Here is a 21,280-nt window from a genome sequence, read left to right as displayed (position 1 = left end):
TTATTATTAGTTCCTTCTCAATCTATTTTTTTCAATATATCTTTATTGATTTCAGAGAGAGGAATGGAGAGGGGGAGAGAGAGATAGAAACCTCAATGATGAGAGATTTGTCATTGATGGGCTGCCTTCTGAACGCCCCCCACTGGGGGTCGACCCCCAGGGCGTGTGCCCTGACCTGGAATCCAACCGTGATCTCCTGGATCATAGGTCAAAGCACAACTGCTGAGCCACGCTAGCCGGGCTCAATCTATTCTTATAATGTTTATCTGCCCATTAAGGTTTTTTTATGTACTTACTTTTTATTTATTGTTGACATTATTACATATGTCTTCCATTTCTCCCCCCTTTACCCACCTTCACCCAGCCCCATCTCACGTGCGCGTCCTAAGCTTGCGGACCCTTCTCGGCTCCGCCTCTCCCCACTTCCCCTCCAGGCCCCGCCCCTCAGAGTAGCGGAAGCGCTCTCTGCCCCGCCCCGCCCCTCTCCCTTAACACGGCCTCCCACTTCCGCTTCCGGTGCGGGCAGCGCGCGAGCGCAGCGGTGGCAGGAGGCGACGAGCCGGTGAGTGCAGGCGACGGGCCCCGACATCCTGGCCTGGGCGGCGTCAGCATAGCTTCGCCCTTGCCTCCGCCTCTCCCCGGGCTTCTGTGAGCTTCTGCGCGGCCCCGGCCCCGAGGGCCTCACACCCTGCACCTTCTCCGGCCTGCCGGGCCTTTGGCCGCGCCCCTGCCTCCGCCGTGGGCCGGAACTCGCCGCGGCGACCCGCTGCTAGCCACAGGTCCCGCCCCCTTGTCAAAACCCAAAAAAGAGCCCGAGCCCTCAGGGACTAGGTGGATAAATGGAGTCTTGGAGCCCTTTCCAAACCCTCGGACTCCACCCCGCCCGCGAGCCTTGCCTCTAAACTGAACCCCTTCCTCCCGTCTGCCAGCTCCGCCTCTCTCATCCTCTACTCCTTTTACTACCCCCCCATTCAGATTACTTTAGACCTCAGCTCCGCTGTAAGGAAAGATAGCACTCCCCCATGTTCCTCCTCCTTCCACAAGCATCGTCTTTCATCCGTGCCCTTCACCTGCCCTCGACCTCCACCCTACTACTCTCTTTCCACAGTCTCTCCTCTTCCTCCACCTGCCTTCCTTCATCTTCATCCCCCTGCCTTCCTTCATCTTCATCCTCCTAGAACCCATACTCATCTCCACAGATGGCTTCTGGTGGGAGCCATTTCAGCTCTTCCCTCTCCCTTGAGCTCCAGTCCCAGCTGCTTAGGGTTTGCCTCTAGAGCTTACTTCAAACACTCCTTCCATTCCAAAACCTTTCATTCTTGACTTCAGCTCCTTGAACCAAGGACACTCCTTTCCCAGAGGTGGATGCTGCAGAATCACCTGGGGGGTTTCAGGATGCCCACGCTACTGGATCAGGGTTGTCAGGGATATGCAAGGGCATCTGGTGCACAGTTCTGCAGCCCCACTTGCTCTCCCTGAAGCTGGCATTTAGGATGAGCTCTGTCACCAACTTGTAGGTGGCTTTGATTCTACCCATATGGTTTCTGCAGCTCATCTGACTCTCCCCTCCTCTTCATCCCCCAGGTTGAGGCCTTAGGCTTGGCCTCTCCAAAATGTGGCACGAGGCGCGGAAGCATGAGCGGAAGCTCCGAGGTATGATGGTCGACTACAAGAAGAGGGCAGAGCGGCGGCGCGAGTACTATGAAAAGATTGTGAGTAACCGACCTTTAATCTGGGGTGGGAGCTCCCCAAGAGGGCGGGGCCCTGGTCATTCTGGTAGAATTTGGGTTTGGAAATATGCCAAGACAAGAGCTCACCTCCCTCAGAATATTCAGTCATTTCTTCAGCGTAATCATTGATAAAATCCTGTGGCATTCTGTTAGTGCATATTGTGTTGTTTGGTGTAGCCTCAGCACAGAGCTGGTGTTAGCAGGAAGAAGGAAGGTCTTTGTAACACTCAGAGCAGTGCAGATAGGAGACTGGCCACCTCTGGAATGTTGTGTGTCTTGTTTACTGCTGTATTTGCAGTGCCCAGAGCTCAGCCATTCTTGAGTTTTGGCTTGGCATCCCGCAGAAGTGCCATCAGTATTCATTAAGTGAACTCTGACTACTTCCCTCTCCTGTTTGATGCTTTGATTTTTCAGTTACTTTTGGAGAGGAAACCAAACTCCATCCCATTACCTAAAAGGCCTTTCTGATCTGTCTTCTACCAGCCTCTCAGCTTCATCCTAGGGTAGCTCCAATGTCCTTTTTTGCATCTCTGCCACCACTTATTGTGCCTGTATTGCCTCCCCTCACCTATTTAACTCCTACTTGTCATTGAGACCCCAGTTTGAAATGCACTTGTGTCCTAGGGTCAGTTTTCCGGTTAGGTGATATTTATATAGATGTTCTTATTTGCTCCTGTATCACTGACCCCAGTCTCCTCCCTGATCTCATGGCCTTTAGTCCTGCTCCATCCAACCCACCCTCCTCAGAGGGTTCAGAGAGGTCTTTCTAAAGCACAAAGGTGACCCTGTCCCTCCCTTGCTCATAACTCCTCTGTGGCTCCCTAGTGTCCTTGAGAGAAAACCCAGACTCCTCAACACAGCCCTCAAGGCCCTGCTAGTCTGGATTTTACACCCCCCTCCAGGCTCATGCCACCTGCTCTGCCTCGTTCCTTTACTCAAGCCATCTGGCCTCCTCACTACCTCGGTGACCATCTCTAACACAAAATATGTATAGAGGGTATAAGTTTACCTTCCAGAATTATATAGCCCTTTCTGACCACAGGGCCTTTGCATGAGCTCTTCCAAATACCTGGTTAACTCCTGCGTATCTGTCAGATCTCAGTGTGTGGGGCAGTCTTCCCTCATCCCCCTCACTCAGTCAGGTGTCCCTATAAGTGCTGTCATAGCTCCCTGTCCTTCCCCGTTGTGGAATTTAACACACACAAGTCCAGCTCTGTAAGATTGGGGACTAGGTGTATTTGGGTCACATTTGCATCCCAAGCTTGGCTCCAGCAAATATGGTTTGAAAGGATAGATGAACCAAAACAATAGCAGTTACCATTTTAATTGATCCTTCTCAGGCACTAGTCTATGTGAGAAGAGCTTTAGATTCATGATTTCTTTCAATCCCCAAAGTCACCTGTGAGGCAGAGGCTTCTATTACCCTAGGAGAGGAATCTCTCAGAGCTCCTCACTTGCCTTCTGTCACCCACAAACAAACCACCGGGCTGAAGGGAGAGCCCTTCTCTGGTGGTGTCAGAATAACTATAACATGACCATGAGGGCAGGGCCTGGCCTATGTTGGTCAGAGTTGAGGCCGCAGCAGTGGGCCAGGAACATAGCCAGTGCTCAGGAATGAATAGCTGCCATTTATTAAGGGCCCATGGTGTGCCAGACCCAGTGTCCATTAATTTTTTAAATTAATTTATTGATTTGAGAGCGAGAGGAAGGGGGAGAGAGAGAAAAAAACATTGATTTGTTGTTCCACTTATTTATGCATTCATGGTATGCATTCTTGTATGTGCCCTGATGGGGGACTGAACTAACAACCTTGTCATATCGGAGACAACATTCTAACCAACTGAACTACCCAGCCAGGGCTGTGCTGTCCTGTGCTGAGCACTTGCCATGTGTTTCCACTTCATTAAATTCTCACCCCAGCCTAGGAGATGGTTCTTATTGTCACCATATTACAGATGAGCAGACCAAGACCCAGAGTCGTGGCTCACAGTCACATAGCAAGAGAGCAGAGTGGCATTCTAACCCAGGCTCTCTGACCTTTCACCTCTCTTAGCTTTTCATCAGGGCTTTCTACTACAGAAATAGAAGTTCAGAAAGGTGTAGCAACTTGTCCAAGGTGACACAGCCATGAGACAACGTGCCAAAATGGTTAGGTCCTTAGAGTTTGAAGTTATAGGGCTCTGGGTTCAAATTTCAGCTGTTCCACTTATGCACTGTGTAACCTTGGACCAGTGACTGTCTCCTGAGCTTGGTTGCCTCTTTTTCATGTGAAGTGTTATAACATGTAAAATCATGTGAATGACAGAACTAAAACATCAGTGGCTGAAACAAAATAAAAGTTTATTTCCTTTTCCACAAAGATACCCAGTGGTGCTCAGTTCTGCTCAGGGACCATTTTGTTGTTTAGCTGTGCATGGCTCCTCTTCCCAGTGTTGTCTTGAGGCCTAAGATGGCTGCTTAAGTTCTGGCCATCATGTCTTCATTCCATCCAGCAGGGAGGAAGAAGGGAGGGAAAGGCACCAAGGTGCTCATGCCAGTATTAAAGTTTCTAGATGTTTGCATATGACACTTTGACTCATGTCCCACTGGCCAGAAAGTAGTTCTTTGGTCACATACAGCTGCAAGGAAGGCTAAGAGATATAGACCTTATTTTGGGTAGCCTGTGCCAGATATATTAGGAGCCCTATTACTGTTGGAGAAGGGAGATGGATGTTGGTTGCCAGTTAATGGTCTGCCACAAATGATGGGGACAAGAGCAGTTCCCACACAGGGCTGTTGGAATATTCAGTGAGGTTGGGCACATGGACCACTGAGCGTGGGCTTGCTGAGGGCAGCTTGCTCAGTCAGTGCTAGCTCTTGTTATTACCAGGTGGAGCTGGAATTTGCATTCAGATCGATGAATGGTGTAAAGGGCTGGAGTTGGGTCACTCTGAAGGCCTGGGACTCTATGCTCTCCTTGTTAGCTGGGAGCTCCCTCAGCTTTATTTTCCCCTTGGGACAGTGGTGATGACCAGCCCCTCTCACTGGGGGTGATAGGGAAGAGTTTCAAGAACAAGAACAGTGTCTGTAGGGTGCTTTGTGGTGCAGGCCTGTACAAGCTGTCATTGTCTCCGAACATGAACGTGATCAGCCTTCAGATCAAGCCACTAAGCTGTGGACGGTGGCAGTGGCTGGGCAGTCGCTGAGGACTGCTTTGAGGAGATGGGCTGCTCACACGGGTCTCGAGGTTCACCCATGTTGTAGTGTGGATTGCTGCTTCATTCCTTGTTATTGCCAACAATATTCCATTGTCTGGATGCACCACATTTTATCTGTTATCTGCTGGTGGCCATTTGGATTGTTTCCACTTTCTGGCTACTGTGAATGGTGCTGCTATGAACATTGTATACAAGCATTTGAGTATCTGTTTTTGGTTCTTTTGGGTATCTATCTAGGAATGGAATTGTTGGGTCACACAGTCATTCTTTATTTAACTATTTGAACCTAATTTCTCCACATTCTCTTCAATACTTGTGTCGTCTCTCCTTTCCATTTTAGCTATCCTAGTGAGTGTGGAATGATATTTCATGGTTCTGATTAGTATTTCCCCGATGACTAGTGACATTGGTCATCTTTTCATGTGTTTGTCAGTCCTGGTGTCTTGGAGACTGATCCAGGCCAAAGTGCTCACACCTGGCTCTGAATGCCCTGGGTGGGGGGGCAAAGGGTTGCGGGGGCTAGTATTTTAGAGAGGGAGGTCTTGCTACTGGCTGTGCAGAAGATTGGGCCAGAGCTTAGAGCCTCTTGCCACCATCTTGAGAGGAAACCCTTCCCTTCCCTTGTTCCGCAGAGGTTGGGTAGCCCTTGTTAGTGCTGCCACCCTCCTTGACATCAGAGGCTTGCTCGCTGCTGTACTTGGTTGTGTGGAGGGTGCTGAGGTTTGGAGCTCAGTTGGGAGATAACCTCCATCCTGTCTGTTCTGCAGAAAAAGGACCCAGCCCAGTTCTTGCAGGTACATGGCAGAGCTTGCAAGGTACACCTGGATTCTGCAGTTGCCCTGGCCGCAGAGAGCCCTGTTAACATGTAAGACTGAGTTTGTGGGGCCAGCTAATGTCTGTGACCAAGGGTCACAGGAGACCTGGGGTATGGACATACCTTTGGGGACTCAGGCAGACAAGGTCTGACCTGCATGGGGAGGTGATAGTCACCAGCTAAGGAGAGCTGATGGGTTGGGATGGAGGACCTAGGGTGCGGTGGTGGTTGAAGGACTTAGAGGGGAATTGGTGGGACCAGGGTCAGGGTCAGAGGCCGAAATGAAGCAGGGAGTAGGTGGCCAGAGGAGATGTTTTGGCCCCTAGGACCTGGTTCAAGTTCCTCACTCTTGCTTGGTCCCGAGAAAAAGAACCCCAGTTTCTATGGGGCTCTACTCAGGCTCCCCATTCAGGTAGGTTTGTAGCATAAGGGACTGAGAGGAAAGGGGTAAGGATGAGGGCTATGACATGGAGATTAGAGGGGACTGAAGGCCAGGCTCCCAAGCTTGAGGTGGCAGGGAACAGGCACTTTGTGTCCTGGGCAGTGGAACCTAAGCTCCTTGCTCCCCTGCTTCCCACTTCAGGATGCCCTGGCAGGGGGACACCAACAACATGATTGACCGCTTTGATGTTCGCGCCCACCTGGACCACATCCCTGACTACACCCCCCCACTGCTCACCACCATGTAAGCTGTCTCCCCAAGGGGTTGCCAGGCAGGGAGTCTGACCCAGCAGTTCCTCTTCTTTCCCAAGCCCTTGCCTGCCTGCCACCTTCCTGAAAGGAAGGAGGTATGCGGTTGGGGAACCCTACCCCACCCAGTCCCCCAGCCTGAGCTGGGCCCCTTGTCCTCCCTCTTGCTGGCTTGGGGTGGGATCCACCCTCTCCCTCTGATCTCAAGATCTTGACCTTCACCAAAGCTCCCCAGAACAGGAGTCGGATGAGCGGAAATGTAACTACGAGCGCTACCGAGGCCTGGTGCAGAACGACTTCGCTGGCAGTGAGTGGTCTTGGGTGTGGGGAGGTGGTTTGGGGGCCCCTAGAGACTGGAAGACCTAGACAAGTTTGGGAAAAGTCTCCTCCCAGTGCTTTCTCCTAAAACGCCCTGGATTTGGTCCCAGCTCTGTCCCTCTAGGGGCCACCTCCTCTTGAATCAGTTCAGGAGATGTCTGCTGAACTAGACTCCTGCCAAGATCACTTCTACATCCCAGACCCTCTAACTCTATGGCCCTTTCTCCTAAAAAATTGGGGAAAATTGCAGTAATACTTTGTTTTCTTCTGTGTATTTATTTCCTTTGCCTGCATGGGTCAGGATGTGACCTCTGAAGAGGAAGTTGCTCCTTGTTTTGAACAGTTATTTAGGCTGAGTTTGACAGTTTGCCAGGCGTTCATATATGTCCAGTGTTTCCCAAGCAATCACCGTTGCCTTCCAGTGAGAAAATGGAGGCTCATGGGGACTTCCCCACTCTGGGCTTGCCCGGGGAGCTTTGGACCCTGGTAGACTTGGGCTTTTTTAATCTTTTTTTATCTCGTTACATCTGCATAATCACCCAGCAAAATAGGGGTGATGCCCCATTTTACGGACGAGAGGACAGTGAGGTTCAGAGTTGGGGGGACACCCAGTCCACGGAGCTGCAGTTCTCACCCTGCCTGTAACCACCACTGCCTCCTGAGGGTCAGCTCCAAACTCTAGCTCTCCCTCTGAGAAGGACTTGGAGCCTCCCCTTCCCCGGGTTCCCTGTGGGTTAAGGATAAGGTAGCCGCAGTGATCCCATAGTGTGGCGCCTCTCTGTCTATCTGGGTGGGCTCTGCCCCACCCAGCAGTTGTGGCGGTTTGGTGAGGGGTGCTTAACGCCCCAGCACTCAGCTGGCACAGCTGGCTCTCCCTATGGGTTCATGAGTCCCATATTTCTTTGTTTCTAAGATAGACTTGGGCATCTCTAAAATCAGATTTTTCCAAATTCTAGCAATCAGCGAGGCCTTAGAATTAAGAAAACTTATCATTATTGATACTGTTGTAGTTTTTGCCTTCACCCAGGGCCACACAGATTCTTGGTGTTAGAGCCAGGATTTCCCTTTGTTCTGTCTGACTCTGTATTCATTTATTCCCAGAATTCCTGAGCACTTGTGGGGTGTCAGGGGCTATTCTGAGATCAGGGATGTAGTGGGGGAGAGGGCAGCAACCATATAATCAGGAAAGTAGGTGCTGATTAAAAACTAGGGTGGGTGTTAGGCCAGAATGGGTGCTGTTCTTTGTGGTGCTTCACTGAGGGGGGTGTCAGTAAATGATGGGTGGGAGCTCTCTGATGAGAAGAGGTGGGTCACGGGACTCTGGGCATCAGAATGGCCCTATGGGGGGAAGGAGGCGGTGTGCTGGGGTGACAGAAAGTCTGAGTGGCTGGAGCAGGGAGAGCGAGACAGCTCGTGTGAGACAGGTGAGCAGGACCTCTTTCTGGGTGTCCATTACAGGCAGGAACCGGGGTGGCTGCTGGAGCCAGGGAGGGCCAGGCCATGTCACCTCTGTGCTCTCCTGGCCTATCCACCTCGCTTTACAGATAGAAAAGCTGAGGCCCACAGAGGGAAGGGGACTTGCCCAGGGTCCTGCAGTGAGCCGGGGTAAGATCAGGGAAAGCTCTGGTATATTGCTGAGCCCCCTGAGGTGGGTGTTGTGGGTGAATGAGAGCCCTGATGGCTCCAAACCATACTTAATTTAAACTAAACCATAGAGAGGCACACAGTGGAGAGGCCTGTGGTGTCCAGGTGATGTCCAGCACTCAGGATAGGTTTGTAGTTCTAAAGGGTTTAGCCAGAGGCCTCCTTAACAGTGATAAAGTAGCAGTGCCCAAGTACCAAGTGCTCACTCTGCCAGTGGTCCCATTTTACAGAAAAGGAAACTGAGGCACAGAGTGGTGAATTCCCTTGATCAGGGTCACATGGTGAGTCAGTAGAATAGCCAGGGCCCTCCTGCAATTGCTGTGTTCCCACCACACACAGTTTGTGATTATCTAGAAATCAGTGACTCTGCTCCCTGCCTGGCTTGGGTTGTACTTGCCTGTCTTCCCCCCACTGCATTCTTGTGTGTCCCCCTGAAGTCCCAGTGTCCCCAACCCCCTGTGACCTGTGTGCCTTTTGCCTTGTTGCAGTCTCAGAGGAGCAGTGCCTGTACCAGATATACATTGACGAGTTGTATGGAGGCCTCCAGAGACCCAGTGAGGATGAGAAGAAGAAGTGAGAGGGGGTCTGGGGCGCTGAGGGGTTGGGGGAGGCAGGAGGGCTGTGAGCCTCACCAGGGCATGGCCTCGTCCATCCTGTGCACTTTGGTCTCCCCAGAGCTGGAACCAGTGTTCAGCACACAGTAGGCACTTGACAAATGTTCAGAGAAGGAAGCAGCAGCTGGAGGGGAAAGCTGTGCTTCAAAACCTCTACAATATGTTTTCAGCTTGTGGAATGGTGGGAGGTGCAGTTAGGAGAACAGGCCCTGTGTAGTGACAGGCCTGGGCTCGAATCCTGCCTGTGAGGATGTCCCTCTCTGGGCCTTGGGGTGCTCCTCTGTAACGTGGGGCTAACAGGAGCCCCCTCTACCTGGAGTGATGAGGACTGCAAGAGATGGAGTTTGGAAAGTACTTATTCTGTGCCTGCTGTGCAGTAAGCTCGCAGTTAGCAGCTGACTGTCACTCTGGAGAGGGCCTTCTCAAGGCTGTGTTCCTTGAGGAATGGCTGGAGGGTGTGGATTCTTACTCTGGAGCATGGAGGTCCCCAGCTGCCGTCTTGGGAGAGCAGCAGTCGGGCAGTCTCACTTCTCTCTCTACCCCCTCTGGCCGTGTGCTTGGTCTCCCCCTGCCTTTGCACACACTGTTCCTCCTCCGGGGATGACCTTGCCCTCCTCCAAGGCGCCTGCTGTCCTACTTGTTGCACAGTGGTCCCCATGCCCTGACTCCTTTCCTCCTGCTGCTGAGGCTTCACTCTTTGTGAGCCTCACACTTGCTCCTTCCCTCCACCTGAAGTCTTCACGGATGTGACTGATCCTGTGCATGACCCCACTTTCAGGACGAGGCTGGCACTGGGAAGGCATCAGGGAATGTTGACTAAATTCAGCAGCAGACATGCACTAGGGCCCTGCTCTGTTTTGGGCAGAGCTGGGCCACATTGTTACCCAAGATAACTCTGAGTCCTGCCCTTGCAGGACTCATAGCCTGGTGGCGGGAGACTGACCTGTCATTGACAGTAATGACCCAGTGTGGACCAGGCAGGGGCTTGACTGTCCCCACCTAGGTTCTGGGGGAGGACTTCATGGAAGATGGGGCATTGGAGCTGGGCCTGGGTAAAGAGGGAGGAGCTGCTGGGAGGTGGGCGTAGAGGGTTCCAGGCTGAGGGAGAGCCTGTGTGCAGGGAGCTTGGTGTCTGCGTCCTCTCCTCTGGCGCTGCCCTGGCTCACGGGCTCCCCCGTTCCAGGCTGGCAGAGAAGAAGGCTTCCATTGGCTACACCTACGAGGACAGCACAGTGGCTGAGGTAGAGAAGGTGGCAGAGAAGCCAGAGGAGGAGGAGTCACCAGCTGAGGAGGAGAGCAACTCGGACGAAGATGAGGTCATCCCCGACATCGGTGGGGTCCCCTCTCTGCCCTCCCCCACCCCGCAGTCCCTGGGCATCGTTTACATGTCTCGTCCCTCACCCTCTGTGGGGCGCCCTGTGCTCACAAGCCCCTCTCTCCCACCCCTGCTCCAGGGCACTCCAGCCTCCTGCCGTCCGCTGTCTCATGTGCTCCTGTTCCCAGCTTCCCTCTCTGTATCTCCTTTCTCACTTTTAGGACACTGCTTTATGACACTGTCCCCACCTAGGTTCTGGCTCCGTTCTCTTCTACTTGGGTCAGCCTCTGTCTCTCCCCCCCTCTTCGTTCTTCTGGAAAACAAGTGGTCATCCAGTTACAGAGGCGCCCATCATCCCCCCACCCCCCGCCGTTTCCCTACCTCAGGGCCCATTGACCCCACCACCCACCATCTCCCTCCTCTTCTCCCTCAGCCTGCTGGTGACTTGCTTGTACACATGGAAAGTGTCCATCCCACTTCACTTCCGTGTCACACATCCAGCTCCAAAACACCTGTAACCCACACCCATTTCCATCCACCCTCTTTTGGTCCCGTTACTCCTCACTCTCCCTTCACTCCCTCCATACGTGTGCTGCTTGTGTTCGTTTGGGCTCCATCCATCCATCACCTGCCCCCCCCCACCCCCCCCCACCCCCCCACCGTTTATTGTGCCCGCCTCTGGCCAAGCCCTGTGCTGGCCTGGAGACATCGAGATGACCTGACTCACTCAATCCCTGCAGAGGCCTCCAGTCTGGTGGGCGCCCCTCCCGTCCCCTCCTGGGGCATTGCCCCTTCTCCCTGTCCTCTGGGTGGGCTTTGGCCCCTGACAGCCTCTCTCTTGGTGCAGATGTGGAGGTGGATGTGGATGAACTGAACCAGGAGCAGGTGGCAGATCTCAACAAACAGGCCACGACCTATGGCATGGCTGATGGTGACTTCGTCAGGTGAGGCCTGCAGTTGATACCCCTTCCCACTCTGGAATTGGCACTTCTGTCATTATCCCTGATACTAATAGCTACCCCATTACCGAGCACTTTGTATGCCTGGCCCTGCACTAAGGGCTTTACACACAGCTTTCTGAGCTTGTGGACTGGGTCCTTGTAACCCAGCTTCTGAGCAGAAATTAAGGCCAGACCCAACTCCTTGTGACCTGTGGCGATCTGACCTTGTGGACAGCACCCTCTAGTGGAGTGTCTTTGTTCATTAGGTCATTCCCTTGTGCTTGGCTGGTTGAGCCTCTGCCCTGTGCCACACCCCATGCAGATCACATAGAATGGTCCCAGCTAACTGGGGCAGTGAATTGAAATCTGAATAATTCCAAGTCTGAACGCAGTACTTTCTACGCAGAACCCTCCATGGCTCTCGCCTTACTCAAGAGCAGCCAGGGCTCTCACTACGGCCACAAGGTCCTGCCTGTCTGGTCCTCTGCCCCTCCACCTGCACACTCCACCCCTGCCCAGCCTCCATGGCCTCCTTACTCCTCAAGTGCCCAAGGCCCCATCCACCTTCCAGGCCACTCTCTGCTGTTGGCTGTGCTGGCATCTGTGCAGCTTACTCCTCAGGTTTCTCCTCAGCTGCCACTTTCTCTGTGGCTTCCCTGATCTCCCTATTGAAAGCTGCTGCAGCTTCTACCTGTTCCTTGCACTTCCTTTTCCCTTTCACGATTTATTTTCTCATCAAGGTTTTCACCATCTAACCTGTCACGTGAGTCACTTCTGTGGTCATTGGCTGTCTTTTCTTTTTTTAAAAAAAAATCTGTCTTTATTGATTTCAGAGAGAGGAAGGGAGGGGGGAGAGGTAGGACCATCAGTGAAGAAAGAGTCATCGATCAGCTGCCTCCTGCACGCCCCCAAAACCTGAGCATGTGCCCTGACCAGGAATCGAACCATGATCTCCTGGATCATAGATCAGTGCTCAGCTGCTGAACCACACCGACCAGGCTCTATTTTTTTTTTTTAATACTGAGTCCCCAATACCTAAAACAACACCTGGCATGCAGTAAGTGCTAAATAATAGTGCTGAGCCCTAGCTGGTTTGGCTCAGTGGTTAGTGTGTTGGCCCTCAGAATGAAGGGTCCCAGGTTTGATTCTGGCCAAAAGCACGTACCTCAGTTGCAGGCTCGATCCCTGGCTCTGGTCGGGGCTCGTGCGAGAGGCAACCAATCGATGTGTCTCTCTCATATTGATGTGTGTCCCCCCCCCTCCTCTTCCACTCACTCTGAAAAGCAATGGAAAAATTATCATCGGGTGAGGATTAAAATAAATAAATAAATGACTGAATGAATAAGTGTGCTGAATGAGAGTCCCCAGGATGGCATGGGGTCCCTCACCTCCTGCAGTGACTCTGGCTGTGGTCTTCCCCCTCCTCCCTTGTGACCCTCATCCCTCTCTGCAGGATGCTCCGGAAAGACAAGGAGGAGGCCGAGGCCATCAAACACGCCAAGGCCCTTGAGGAGGAGAAGGCCATGTACTCGGTGAGGGGTGGGCCAGGGTGGAGGGCAGGAGTGTGTCTTAAGTCTGAGGTCTCAGGGAGGGCACACCCCTCAACAGCCTGGTACCCACCCTACTCCAGGGCCGTCGCTCTCGGCGCCAGCGGAGGGAGTTCCGGGAGAAGCGCCTGAGGGGCCGTAAGATCAGCCCACCCAGGTAGGTTGGGTTCTCCCTTGTGCCCCTGCCCTGCTAGAGTAAGTCTGTCCAGGCTTTGGGGGAGGGTGCTGGGGCTCAGGAAGACTCTGGGGGGTAGGCTTGTGGCTTTTGGAGAGAGTTCTGTAGTAAGGCAGTGAATGGGGAGGGTTTAGAGATGGGAATGGCCTTGAGGGATATGTGGACACCCTGCCCTGCCAGGCATTCTCCTCACTGCTGGACTCAGAGCCCCTGTCAGAATCTCCGGGAGCCAGTGGGAGGTAACAAGGGTTGGCTGGAAAAGGTGAGGAGCAGGGGCTGCTTGTTTGCTCCTTCGCTGTCAAGAGTTTGGGCAGGTGACTTCCTCTCTCAATTTTCAGTTTCCTCCATTGGAAAAGGGACACTGACCTCCCAGAAGGTCTTGAGCAGATTTGGATGGGGCAGGCTGGTGTGTGGAGAGCCCTCCTGCCACAGCCTCTTAGGCCTGGCAGCCCCAGGCAAGCCCATACCTCTTTTTGCCACATCTGTATTCAAGGAGTGTGACCGAGGGTTGCTGTGAGGCTTAACAACCCATTGTGGATTCAGGGTTTGGTGTATGGTTTAGAAAATGTTCATTAAAGAGTCACACTGATTCTTACCATCATTATCTTTACCATGGAGGCAGGCTTGGAGCCATATGGCCTGTGTTGGAATCCCAACTCTTTCATTTATGAGATGTGTGACCCTGGGCAAGTGGCATCTAAGACACGTTAGTTCTAATTTTATCATCATCGTCATTAGTAAGCCAGGACCCACTTAGCAGAATCCTGGGCATAGAGTGAGAAGAGGGACACTTCCAGTCTGGGGTCTGGAGGCCAAGCAGGACAGAGACTGAAGTCCTTGTTGCCTGGGGTCTGGATGGGTCTGGAACATTGTTTGGGAGGTTTGGTCAAGGGTCAGGCTTTGGACAGATCTAGGGCAGGGTCCATAACTTGGCTGACAGCCCCCTTCTCACTATGCCCAGTGTCTCTCCTTGGATGCCCAGGGTCAGGGGCTGGGCCCAATTCCATGCCAACTCAGATCCCAAGCCTTCTCTTGTCGCACTCCTCTCTCTCCATAGCTATGCTCGTCGAGACAGCCCCACCTACGACCCCTATAAACGGTGAGTTCCTGGGGGCCCAGGGAGCAGCAGCCAGCAAACCCCCTAATGGAGGGGCAGGGGTGAGGAGGGGCAGGGGGCTCCACCCTGTAGGGTGCCCTGAGCTCACAGACTGGGTGACGTGTACTGGTGGTCTTAGCACCTGATGTCAGCTGTGCACCTGAATCTTTTTTTTTTTTTTTGATTTTTATTGATTTTAGAGGAAAGAAACGTCAAATTTGTTGTTCCACTTATTTATGCTTTCATTGGTTGCTGCTTGTATGTGCTATGACTGGGGATCGATGACTTTGTTGTATAGGGATGATGCTCTAACCAGCTGAGCTACCTGGCCAGGGCTGAATCTTTTTTTCATTTTTTTCCAGAACGTTAGCTTTGCTTTCCCGGTTTTTTTCTTTATATATGAACCTTTAATTTACTGACTTAATCACAACTGAGTCTTGTTGAAAATGACCGAAAATGGCAAACAGTGTAACTTAAACATCAAAAATGTCTTTAATCTGTACTCCCAGAAATAAGCAGCGAGAACTAATAGGCCCGGGTGGCCTGGCCATGCACATGTGTGTCTCCTGGATGTGGCAGTGGTTGGGAAGGGGTTTTGAGGGTGGACAGACCTCAGTCTGACCTATTTTATTTCCCTCTTGAGAATGGGGAGGGAGGGACCCATTCCAGGGGCTTTGGAGAGGATATCTGAGGTAAGGCACCTTTTGGTGAGAGGTCTGGCATTGTACCACACTTAATGTCTTAGAAATCACCGCTGCACACTTGACATATATACTGGGCAATACTTCCATGTTAAACACAGAGATCTGCTCCCTTTCTCATAGCCATGCAGAATCAGTACAGTTCCCTGTCACCCCATTCCTGGCTCTTTTGAAAAGGCTACCTGGTCATGAAGCAAATCCTCGTACAGCCCTTTGGCTCTATTCATGTGTGCTGGGTGTCAGGTGCCATGCTCTTGTCATTTCTGTTGCTCTTAGCTGGTGGACAGGCTCTGGGAGCCTAATGACTGAGCACCATCCCTACTCTGTAGGTCACCCTCGGAATCCAGCTCTGAGTCTCGCTCCCGCTCCCGCTCCCCAACTCCGGGCCGTGAGGAGAAGATCACATTCATCACCAGTTTTGGGGGCAGCGATGAGGAGGCAGCTGCAGCAGCAGCGGCTGCAGCCGCGTCAGGGGCCGCCACAGGGAAGCCTCCCGCACCCCCCCAGCCTGGCGGCCCCGCACCGGGACGTAATGCCAACGCCCGGTCGGTAACGCTCACGCTGCTCGCCCTACGCCCTGGCCACCGCCCTGGCCACCGTGGGGGGACCTGGGGCAGGAGGGCGCTGGGGCCCAGGCCAGTACTGACCTGCCCTCTGCCCCGCCTGCAGCCGCCGCTCCTCCTCCTCCTCCTCCTCCTCTTCTGCCTCGAGGACCTCCAGCTCCCGCTCCAGCTCTCGTTCCAGCTCCCGCTCCCGCCGTGGTGGGGGCTACTATCGCTCAGGTCGCCACGCACGCTCCCGCTCCCGGTCCTGGTCTCGCTCCCGATCGCGTTCCCGGCGATATTCCCGGTCTCGAAGCCGTGGCCGGCGGCACTCAGGTGGGGGCTCCCGAGATGGACACCGCTACTCCCGCTCACCAACCCGGCGTGGTGGGTATGGACCCCGGCGCAGAAGCAGGTACATGCAGCCTGGTATGCATGGGGGGCGAGAGACCTACTAGTGTCCTGGGCCCCAAGGTCAGTGAAACCAGGAAGCGCTGGGTTTGCAGGGAAGGTAGGCCCACTCTGTGAGGCAGCTCCAAGCCTGGTGACATGGGTGGAGCACTGCTGCCATGCTCAGGGAGACAGGGGACTGGAGACTGAGCTGTTCTCACTGGGAGCTCCTAGGCCAAGAGGTGGAGAGGTGCATGGAAACTCCAGGGTGTCCTGTGGTTTGCAGCAGAACCTGGCCTTTAGAGCTGGGGCACTCTGTGGGGAGAGGGCCAGAAAAATCTAGGCAGCCCTTTGTGGCGGAGGCAGGGTTTGAGGTGAGCACTGCACATTGTATATTAAATAAAGCATCTAGAGACTGGGACATCGTTCCCATTCTCTTACCTGGTGGGTTCAGGGCTGCTGGTGGAAAGGCAGCTCAGCTCGGTGGGTGAGAACATGGACTTTGGAGCAATTGCCTGGGTATAAATTCTGGCCTTGCCAGTGAACTTTCAGGGCCCTGTTTCTTTGTCTGTGAGTTAGATACTAGCCCTTTTGAGTCATTGTGAAAGTGTAACAAGTAAATCCATGTAACTGCTTAGTGCTTACACAATAGCCTAGCACTCTAGAAGAGCTGTCATTGTCAGCATTGTCACCTATTGTATTATTGTTGTGTGCATCTCAACATCAGCTACTTATAGGGTCTGGCAGGCAAAACGGGCCAGGTGGGGCCTAGTGAACTAGGAGCACGTGTCCCATCTGGTGGGGTTGTTGGCTGCTCTGGATTCTCAAGAGAAGTTGAGAGTCTGGGTTTTTAAAGGGTAGCTTTTGTTTTTTCAATATTGCCAACAAATACGAATTTTGTAGAAGCTCAGGACAGCCTCAACAGAATTAGTGTGGGGCCTAGATTTGGCTTTCAGGTCATTCCGTGTAGGCTGACCCAGGGCAACAACAGGAGAAAGACTGGGGGTGGAGGGCTGGTCATATGTCAAATGCCAGCCTGCCAGTGACCCCTACCTAAGGAGTGCCAGGGTCCCGAGCAGAAAGAGGATGGGTGTGCTGGTCCCCAAGCTGGGTCTGGCGGGTGTGTGCTGCAGTCTGGTGGGGAGTGGGGTGAGGAGTTGGTTCCCACTAGTGTAAGACCTTGGGTCTTGGCAAGGTGAGGATGTGGCTCCTGGCTGCCCAGAGATGGGCACAGTGTGTAAAGGGGGAGCTGACCAGCCAGGTCCCACCCTCCCCAGAGCTCACATCCCAGGGAGGTAGGTAAATGGGTGTCTAGTGACTTTCAGGGTGGTTGTATCTAGAGGGTGGTCTATTTAAACTGAGTGAGGCCAGAGAGCAACTGGGATTTCTGAGGGAAAGGAACTGGAAAGGTGGTCACACCCAGACCAGCCATAGAGCCTTGCAGGAGGACTGTACATTCAGAGCTAGGGGACAGGGTGTGAATGGGGTTCCTGGAGCCTCATGGCCCCTCTCCTGCCCTGCTGTTCCCCCAGGAGCCGCTCCCGCTCAGGGGACTGGTACAGGCGGGGTGGCCGGGGCCCCAGGCACCACAGCAGTAGCCGCAGCCGCAGCAGCTGGTCCCTCAGCCCATCCCGAAGTCGCAGCCTGACTCGGAGCCGCAGCCCCAGCCAGAGCCAGAGCCGAAGCTGCAGCCGCAGTCGAAGCCATAGTCGTAGCCATAGCCAGAGTCACTCGCCATCACCCCCAAGGGAGAAGCTGACCAGGCCGGCGTCGTCCCCTGCTGTGGGCGAGAAGCTGAAAAAGTGAGTGGTGCAGGGCTGGGGAAGAGAATTGTCAGCCTGAGATGGGGATGAACTTGACTGTTTCCTTTTTGATGGGAACTTGCTCCTGCTCTGGGAGCTGTGAGGGAAAGAGGGCCCCAACCTGGGATGGTGTGTCTGAGGAGTCAGGGCCTTGCCTTGGATGATGGGTCATAGGGGGTCATGGCCCTGTCCTTAGGGATCCCAGAGGGACAGGGTATCTCCCTGAGGGCACCTGAGACCCATGGCTTTGACTCTCTGGTCTGAGGGTAGTGTTGAGGTTATGTGGGGTCAGAGATGGCAGGTGTTCTTTCCTCCTCCCAGGACCGAACCTGCCGCTGGTAAAGAGACAGGAGCTGCCAAAGTCAGTAAGAATTTGGAACTCGCCCGTCTAACTCCCGCCAGCAGCAGTGCCCAAGTGCTGGGCCCGGTGGGCCTGCAGGGGGGCCCGGGTGGGCCGGGAGATCCAGCCCTGGGGATTGAGGGGGGCTGGAAGGGCTCTGCCCCCATGAAATCCATGTCCCCTTCTCCTCACTGCTCACAGGGGCTCCATCTGTCCCTGGGCCACTAGACCTTAATGGCAGGTGTCCACAGCTTGCCCCTCCCCACATGTCCTCAAAAGTCCCAGGCTCTTGGATGAGGTGGGTTGTGGGAACTCCGGGACACCCACCCCTCTCCTGCCTCTTCTCCCCCTTCCCCAGCCCAAGCTCACGCCGCAGGAGAAGCTGAAGTTGAGGATGCAGAAGGCACTGAACAGGCAGTGTATGTCCCCTTTCTGTCCCCCAAGTCTTCCTAGTTCTCCCTCCTTCCAGCCTGGCCTTGGGGAGGCACCCTGGGGGGAGGAGGTATGCACGCTGCTCTGCTGCTGCTGTGCTAAGGGCAGCTTGGAGGGCTCTTGAGAGTACCCCTCAGCCACTGTGTCCCTTCCTCCCCATAGTCAAGGCGGATAAGAAGGCCGCCCAGGAGAAGATGATACAGCAGGAGCATGAACGTCAGGTAAGGGTGGAGTGAGGGGTGGGGCTCCGGCGGGGTGCCAGCTGTGCCAGCCCTCACTTCATCTCTGCCATCTCTGCCGCAGGAGCGGGAAGACGAGCTTCGCGCCATGGCCCGCAAGATCCGTATGAAGTAAGGTGGCCCTGCTCCCTGTATCAGCCACAGCCACCTGCTTCTGGGAATCCCCCCATCCCCTTTGTTCCCCACCACCCAGATATGAGCTATAGCTCTGTCGTAGCCCTTGTCTTGCACTGTTTCCTCCCTCCATCCCCAGCCTACTCCAGCCACTGTGACCCTGTTCTGTGAGCCTCCAGCTCATGTTCCCTTTGCTTTTCCCCAGACCCTCACCTGGTTCCCTCCCTCACTCCATTGGGGGATTCTCCTCCCTGACATTCCTGTTTAGAGTAGCACCCCAAAACACTCTATCCTCCAACCCTGCTCTGTTTGCCTCAGCACTAACCCTCACCTGGCAGGCAGTCTGTTTGGTTTGCTCTCTTATTATCAGTGTCCCCACTGAGACACCAGGTCTGCCTGCTGCTGCGTGCTCAGCCCCCAGAACACTGAGTTGGTGCTGTTTGTGGAAGGGCTGAACTGCAGCCAGTCCCATGGCTGGTCTGGTCCAGTGCTGGGAGACGGGCCTTCTCTCCTCTCCCCTCTGCTTGTCTTCTCCTTTCGTGTCTTCTACTACAGAGTTGAGTGCCAGCTCTGTGTCTCTGTGTGGCCCTGGGATGGGCACTGGCTCTCTTGGTGCTGACCTCACAGGCTAACTCAGAGATTAGTGCCCATAGTGCCTTAGCACCCCCCCACATACACATATTCCCTGCTCCCTGGGCCACACTGGGCCATAGTGCTTTGTATTGGCAAGGAGGGAAGTCACTTAGTGGCAGGACCATGTTGCCTGTTGCTATTTCTGGTTCCACCCTGTACTTGCTGTGGGTCCTTGGACAAGCAACTTAACCCCTCTAACTCCTTCCTCTGGGAGACACGTAAAATGCCCCCACCCTGGCAAGATCCTGCTCTGAGGTGCCCAACATGGTGCCTGGCACATAGGAAGGCCCAATGCCAGCACCACTGCTCTTAGTCGTTGTCATTGTCATTATACACTCATTGTGTGTTGGGTTTCTGAGGATGCTGTGTGCTTCCATTAGGAGGTGTGGGGACAGAGTGCCAAAGGACTCAGTTTCATCTGTCAGACCTGTGTTCTGATCCCGCCTCAGCCATTCACCAGCTGTGGGCCTTTTTCCTGTGTGAGCCTGTTTGCTCAGCTACTAGACAGGGATGGGATAGTTGTGCCACTGCAGCCAGGAGAAAGTGCTCAGTAAATGTCGCCCTTAGGATTGCAAATCCCAGTCATTGCGTTGAAAACCGTTTAAGCACTTAACATATAAGTCCCTGTGCTCTGTGACTGTGCCCTGAGTGGGACAGGAAGTGATTGAACTGGGCAGCCCTCCTTTCTGTTTGTTCAGCGAGCCTTTCATAGCAAGGCTGACTGGGACTGGGGTCTCAGCTCTGCCCAGTGAGCATCCCCTCTGAGCTGGTCCTCATTTCCAAATGGGGGTGGGGTGCTCTTCCGCTGGGACGAGGCTGTCAGAAGCACGGGCCCTGGGCAGGTGAGCCAGCGGCCCTGGAGTTCAGCGTCCGGGCCACATACTCACCCTCCCTGGGTTGCCTCCCTTCCCCGCAGGGAGCGGGAACGCCGAGAGAAGGAGAGAGAAGAGTGGGAACGCCAGTACAGCCGGCAGAGCCGCTCGCCCTCCCCCCGTTACAGTGAGTGTCTGTGGTCATTGGACTGGAGGCCCTGGGGCGTTAGAAAAAGAAGCGATGTCAGAACTGTTTTGGAAAACCATGGTACACTCACATTGACCCTCCATACGTTAAAACTCTGAGATGCGTGCACACACACAAGTGTTGCTTCAGTCACGGGGGAATTGCAGGATTGTAAGACATGCTCGTTCCCAGCACACTGGTGTGGGCGGGTGGCCTCAGCCAAAGGCGACACCAGAAGTCCAGCCCTGGGGTCCGCTCCTGGCCCTGGGCATTTGCTTTGTCCTTACCACCTCCTTCCTTCCTAGGTCGAGAATACAGCTCTTCCCGAAGGTAAGTAAGCCAGACCGGCTCCCCGGGAAGTCACAGCTGTCCTGTGAGGGAGGTCTGCGCTGGGTTCCTCCACTGCCACCCTGCACCCTTCAGTTGTAGGGCTGCCTCCCTCCGCAGCTGCGTCCTGAAGCCCCAGTAGTCCCCAAGTGTGTTGGTGCGTGTGTGTACATGTGTATGCATGCACAGGGCTCCCCGTGCCCTGCCCAGCCCTCATGGGGCCCCTCCCTTTTTCTTTCCAGGCGCTCAAGGTCCAGATCCCGCAGCCCCCATTATCGACATTAGGCAGAAGCGTGGGGGTTGAGGGGATGGGGTGGGGTAAGGGCTCAAGCTGTGATGCTGCTGGTTTTGTTCTCTAATGAAATAAACGTTATTTAATTCCCTTCACTTGGCCTCAGTGTCATCTGTGTGCTGGGTGCAGGCTCTCAAACCCCATTGTCCACCAGCTGGCCATGCAAGATGGGGAGGGAACTTGCTGGGGATTAGGGGCCAGGCACGTGTTGCCTGTGTGGGAAGCCTGGCTGCATCCTAGTGCCTGCGGCTCAGTGAGGCAGGGGTTCCATCCAGTAGGAAAAGGGCCCAGCACCCACATGTGGAGGATGGGCCAGGACTTTGCCCAGGGCCTCTGGTAACAGGTCCAGGCCTCTCCCTGCCCTCGCCCACACCGGGAACCGGGAGCA

The 21,280-nt window shown here is 54.2% G+C and overlaps 1 protein-coding gene across 6 annotated transcripts; it reads left to right on the top strand.

The window, feature by feature from the left end:
• Positions 1-496: 496 nt before the first annotated feature.
• On the top strand, positions 497-20,987 carry CLASRP (CLK4 associating serine/arginine rich protein). 6 transcript variants are annotated; one of them, XR_013997605.1, is made up of 21 exons: positions 497-562; positions 1,585-1,712; positions 5,695-5,792; positions 6,325-6,426; positions 6,659-6,738; positions 8,882-8,966; positions 10,191-10,339; positions 11,170-11,266; positions 12,717-12,795; positions 12,894-12,967; positions 14,043-14,084; positions 15,112-15,327; positions 15,452-15,739; positions 17,247-17,516; positions 17,838-17,881; positions 18,215-18,275; positions 18,451-18,509; positions 18,592-18,638; positions 20,191-20,273; positions 20,579-20,603; positions 20,843-20,986. XR_013997605.1 is itself a non-coding variant. In XM_081119940.1 (21 exons), exons 2-21 carry the CDS (start codon positions 1,614-1,616, stop codon positions 20,883-20,885), a joined length of 2,037 nt encoding a protein of 678 aa, XP_080976066.1. In that variant the 5' UTR covers positions 497-562; positions 1,585-1,613; the 3' UTR covers positions 20,886-20,987. The 6 variants fall into 6 exon arrangements, 4 of the variants coding, with proteins under 4 accessions (XP_080976066.1, XP_080976065.1, XP_080976067.1 ...); XM_081119940.1 differs by having other exon boundaries at positions 17,838-17,877; positions 20,843-20,987; XM_081119939.1 differs by having other exon boundaries at positions 17,838-17,943; positions 20,843-20,987.
• The last annotated feature ends 293 nt before the right edge of the window (positions 20,988-21,280 follow it).

The sequence above is a fragment of the Miniopterus schreibersii genome, assembly GCF_964146895.1.
Source record: "Miniopterus schreibersii genome assembly, chromosome: 18".
Classification (NCBI taxonomy): Eukaryota; Metazoa; Chordata; class Mammalia; order Chiroptera; family Miniopteridae; genus Miniopterus; species Miniopterus schreibersii.
The sequence above is the reverse complement of the archived record's forward strand: the minus strand, read 5'-3'. Positions and strand labels throughout refer to the sequence as shown.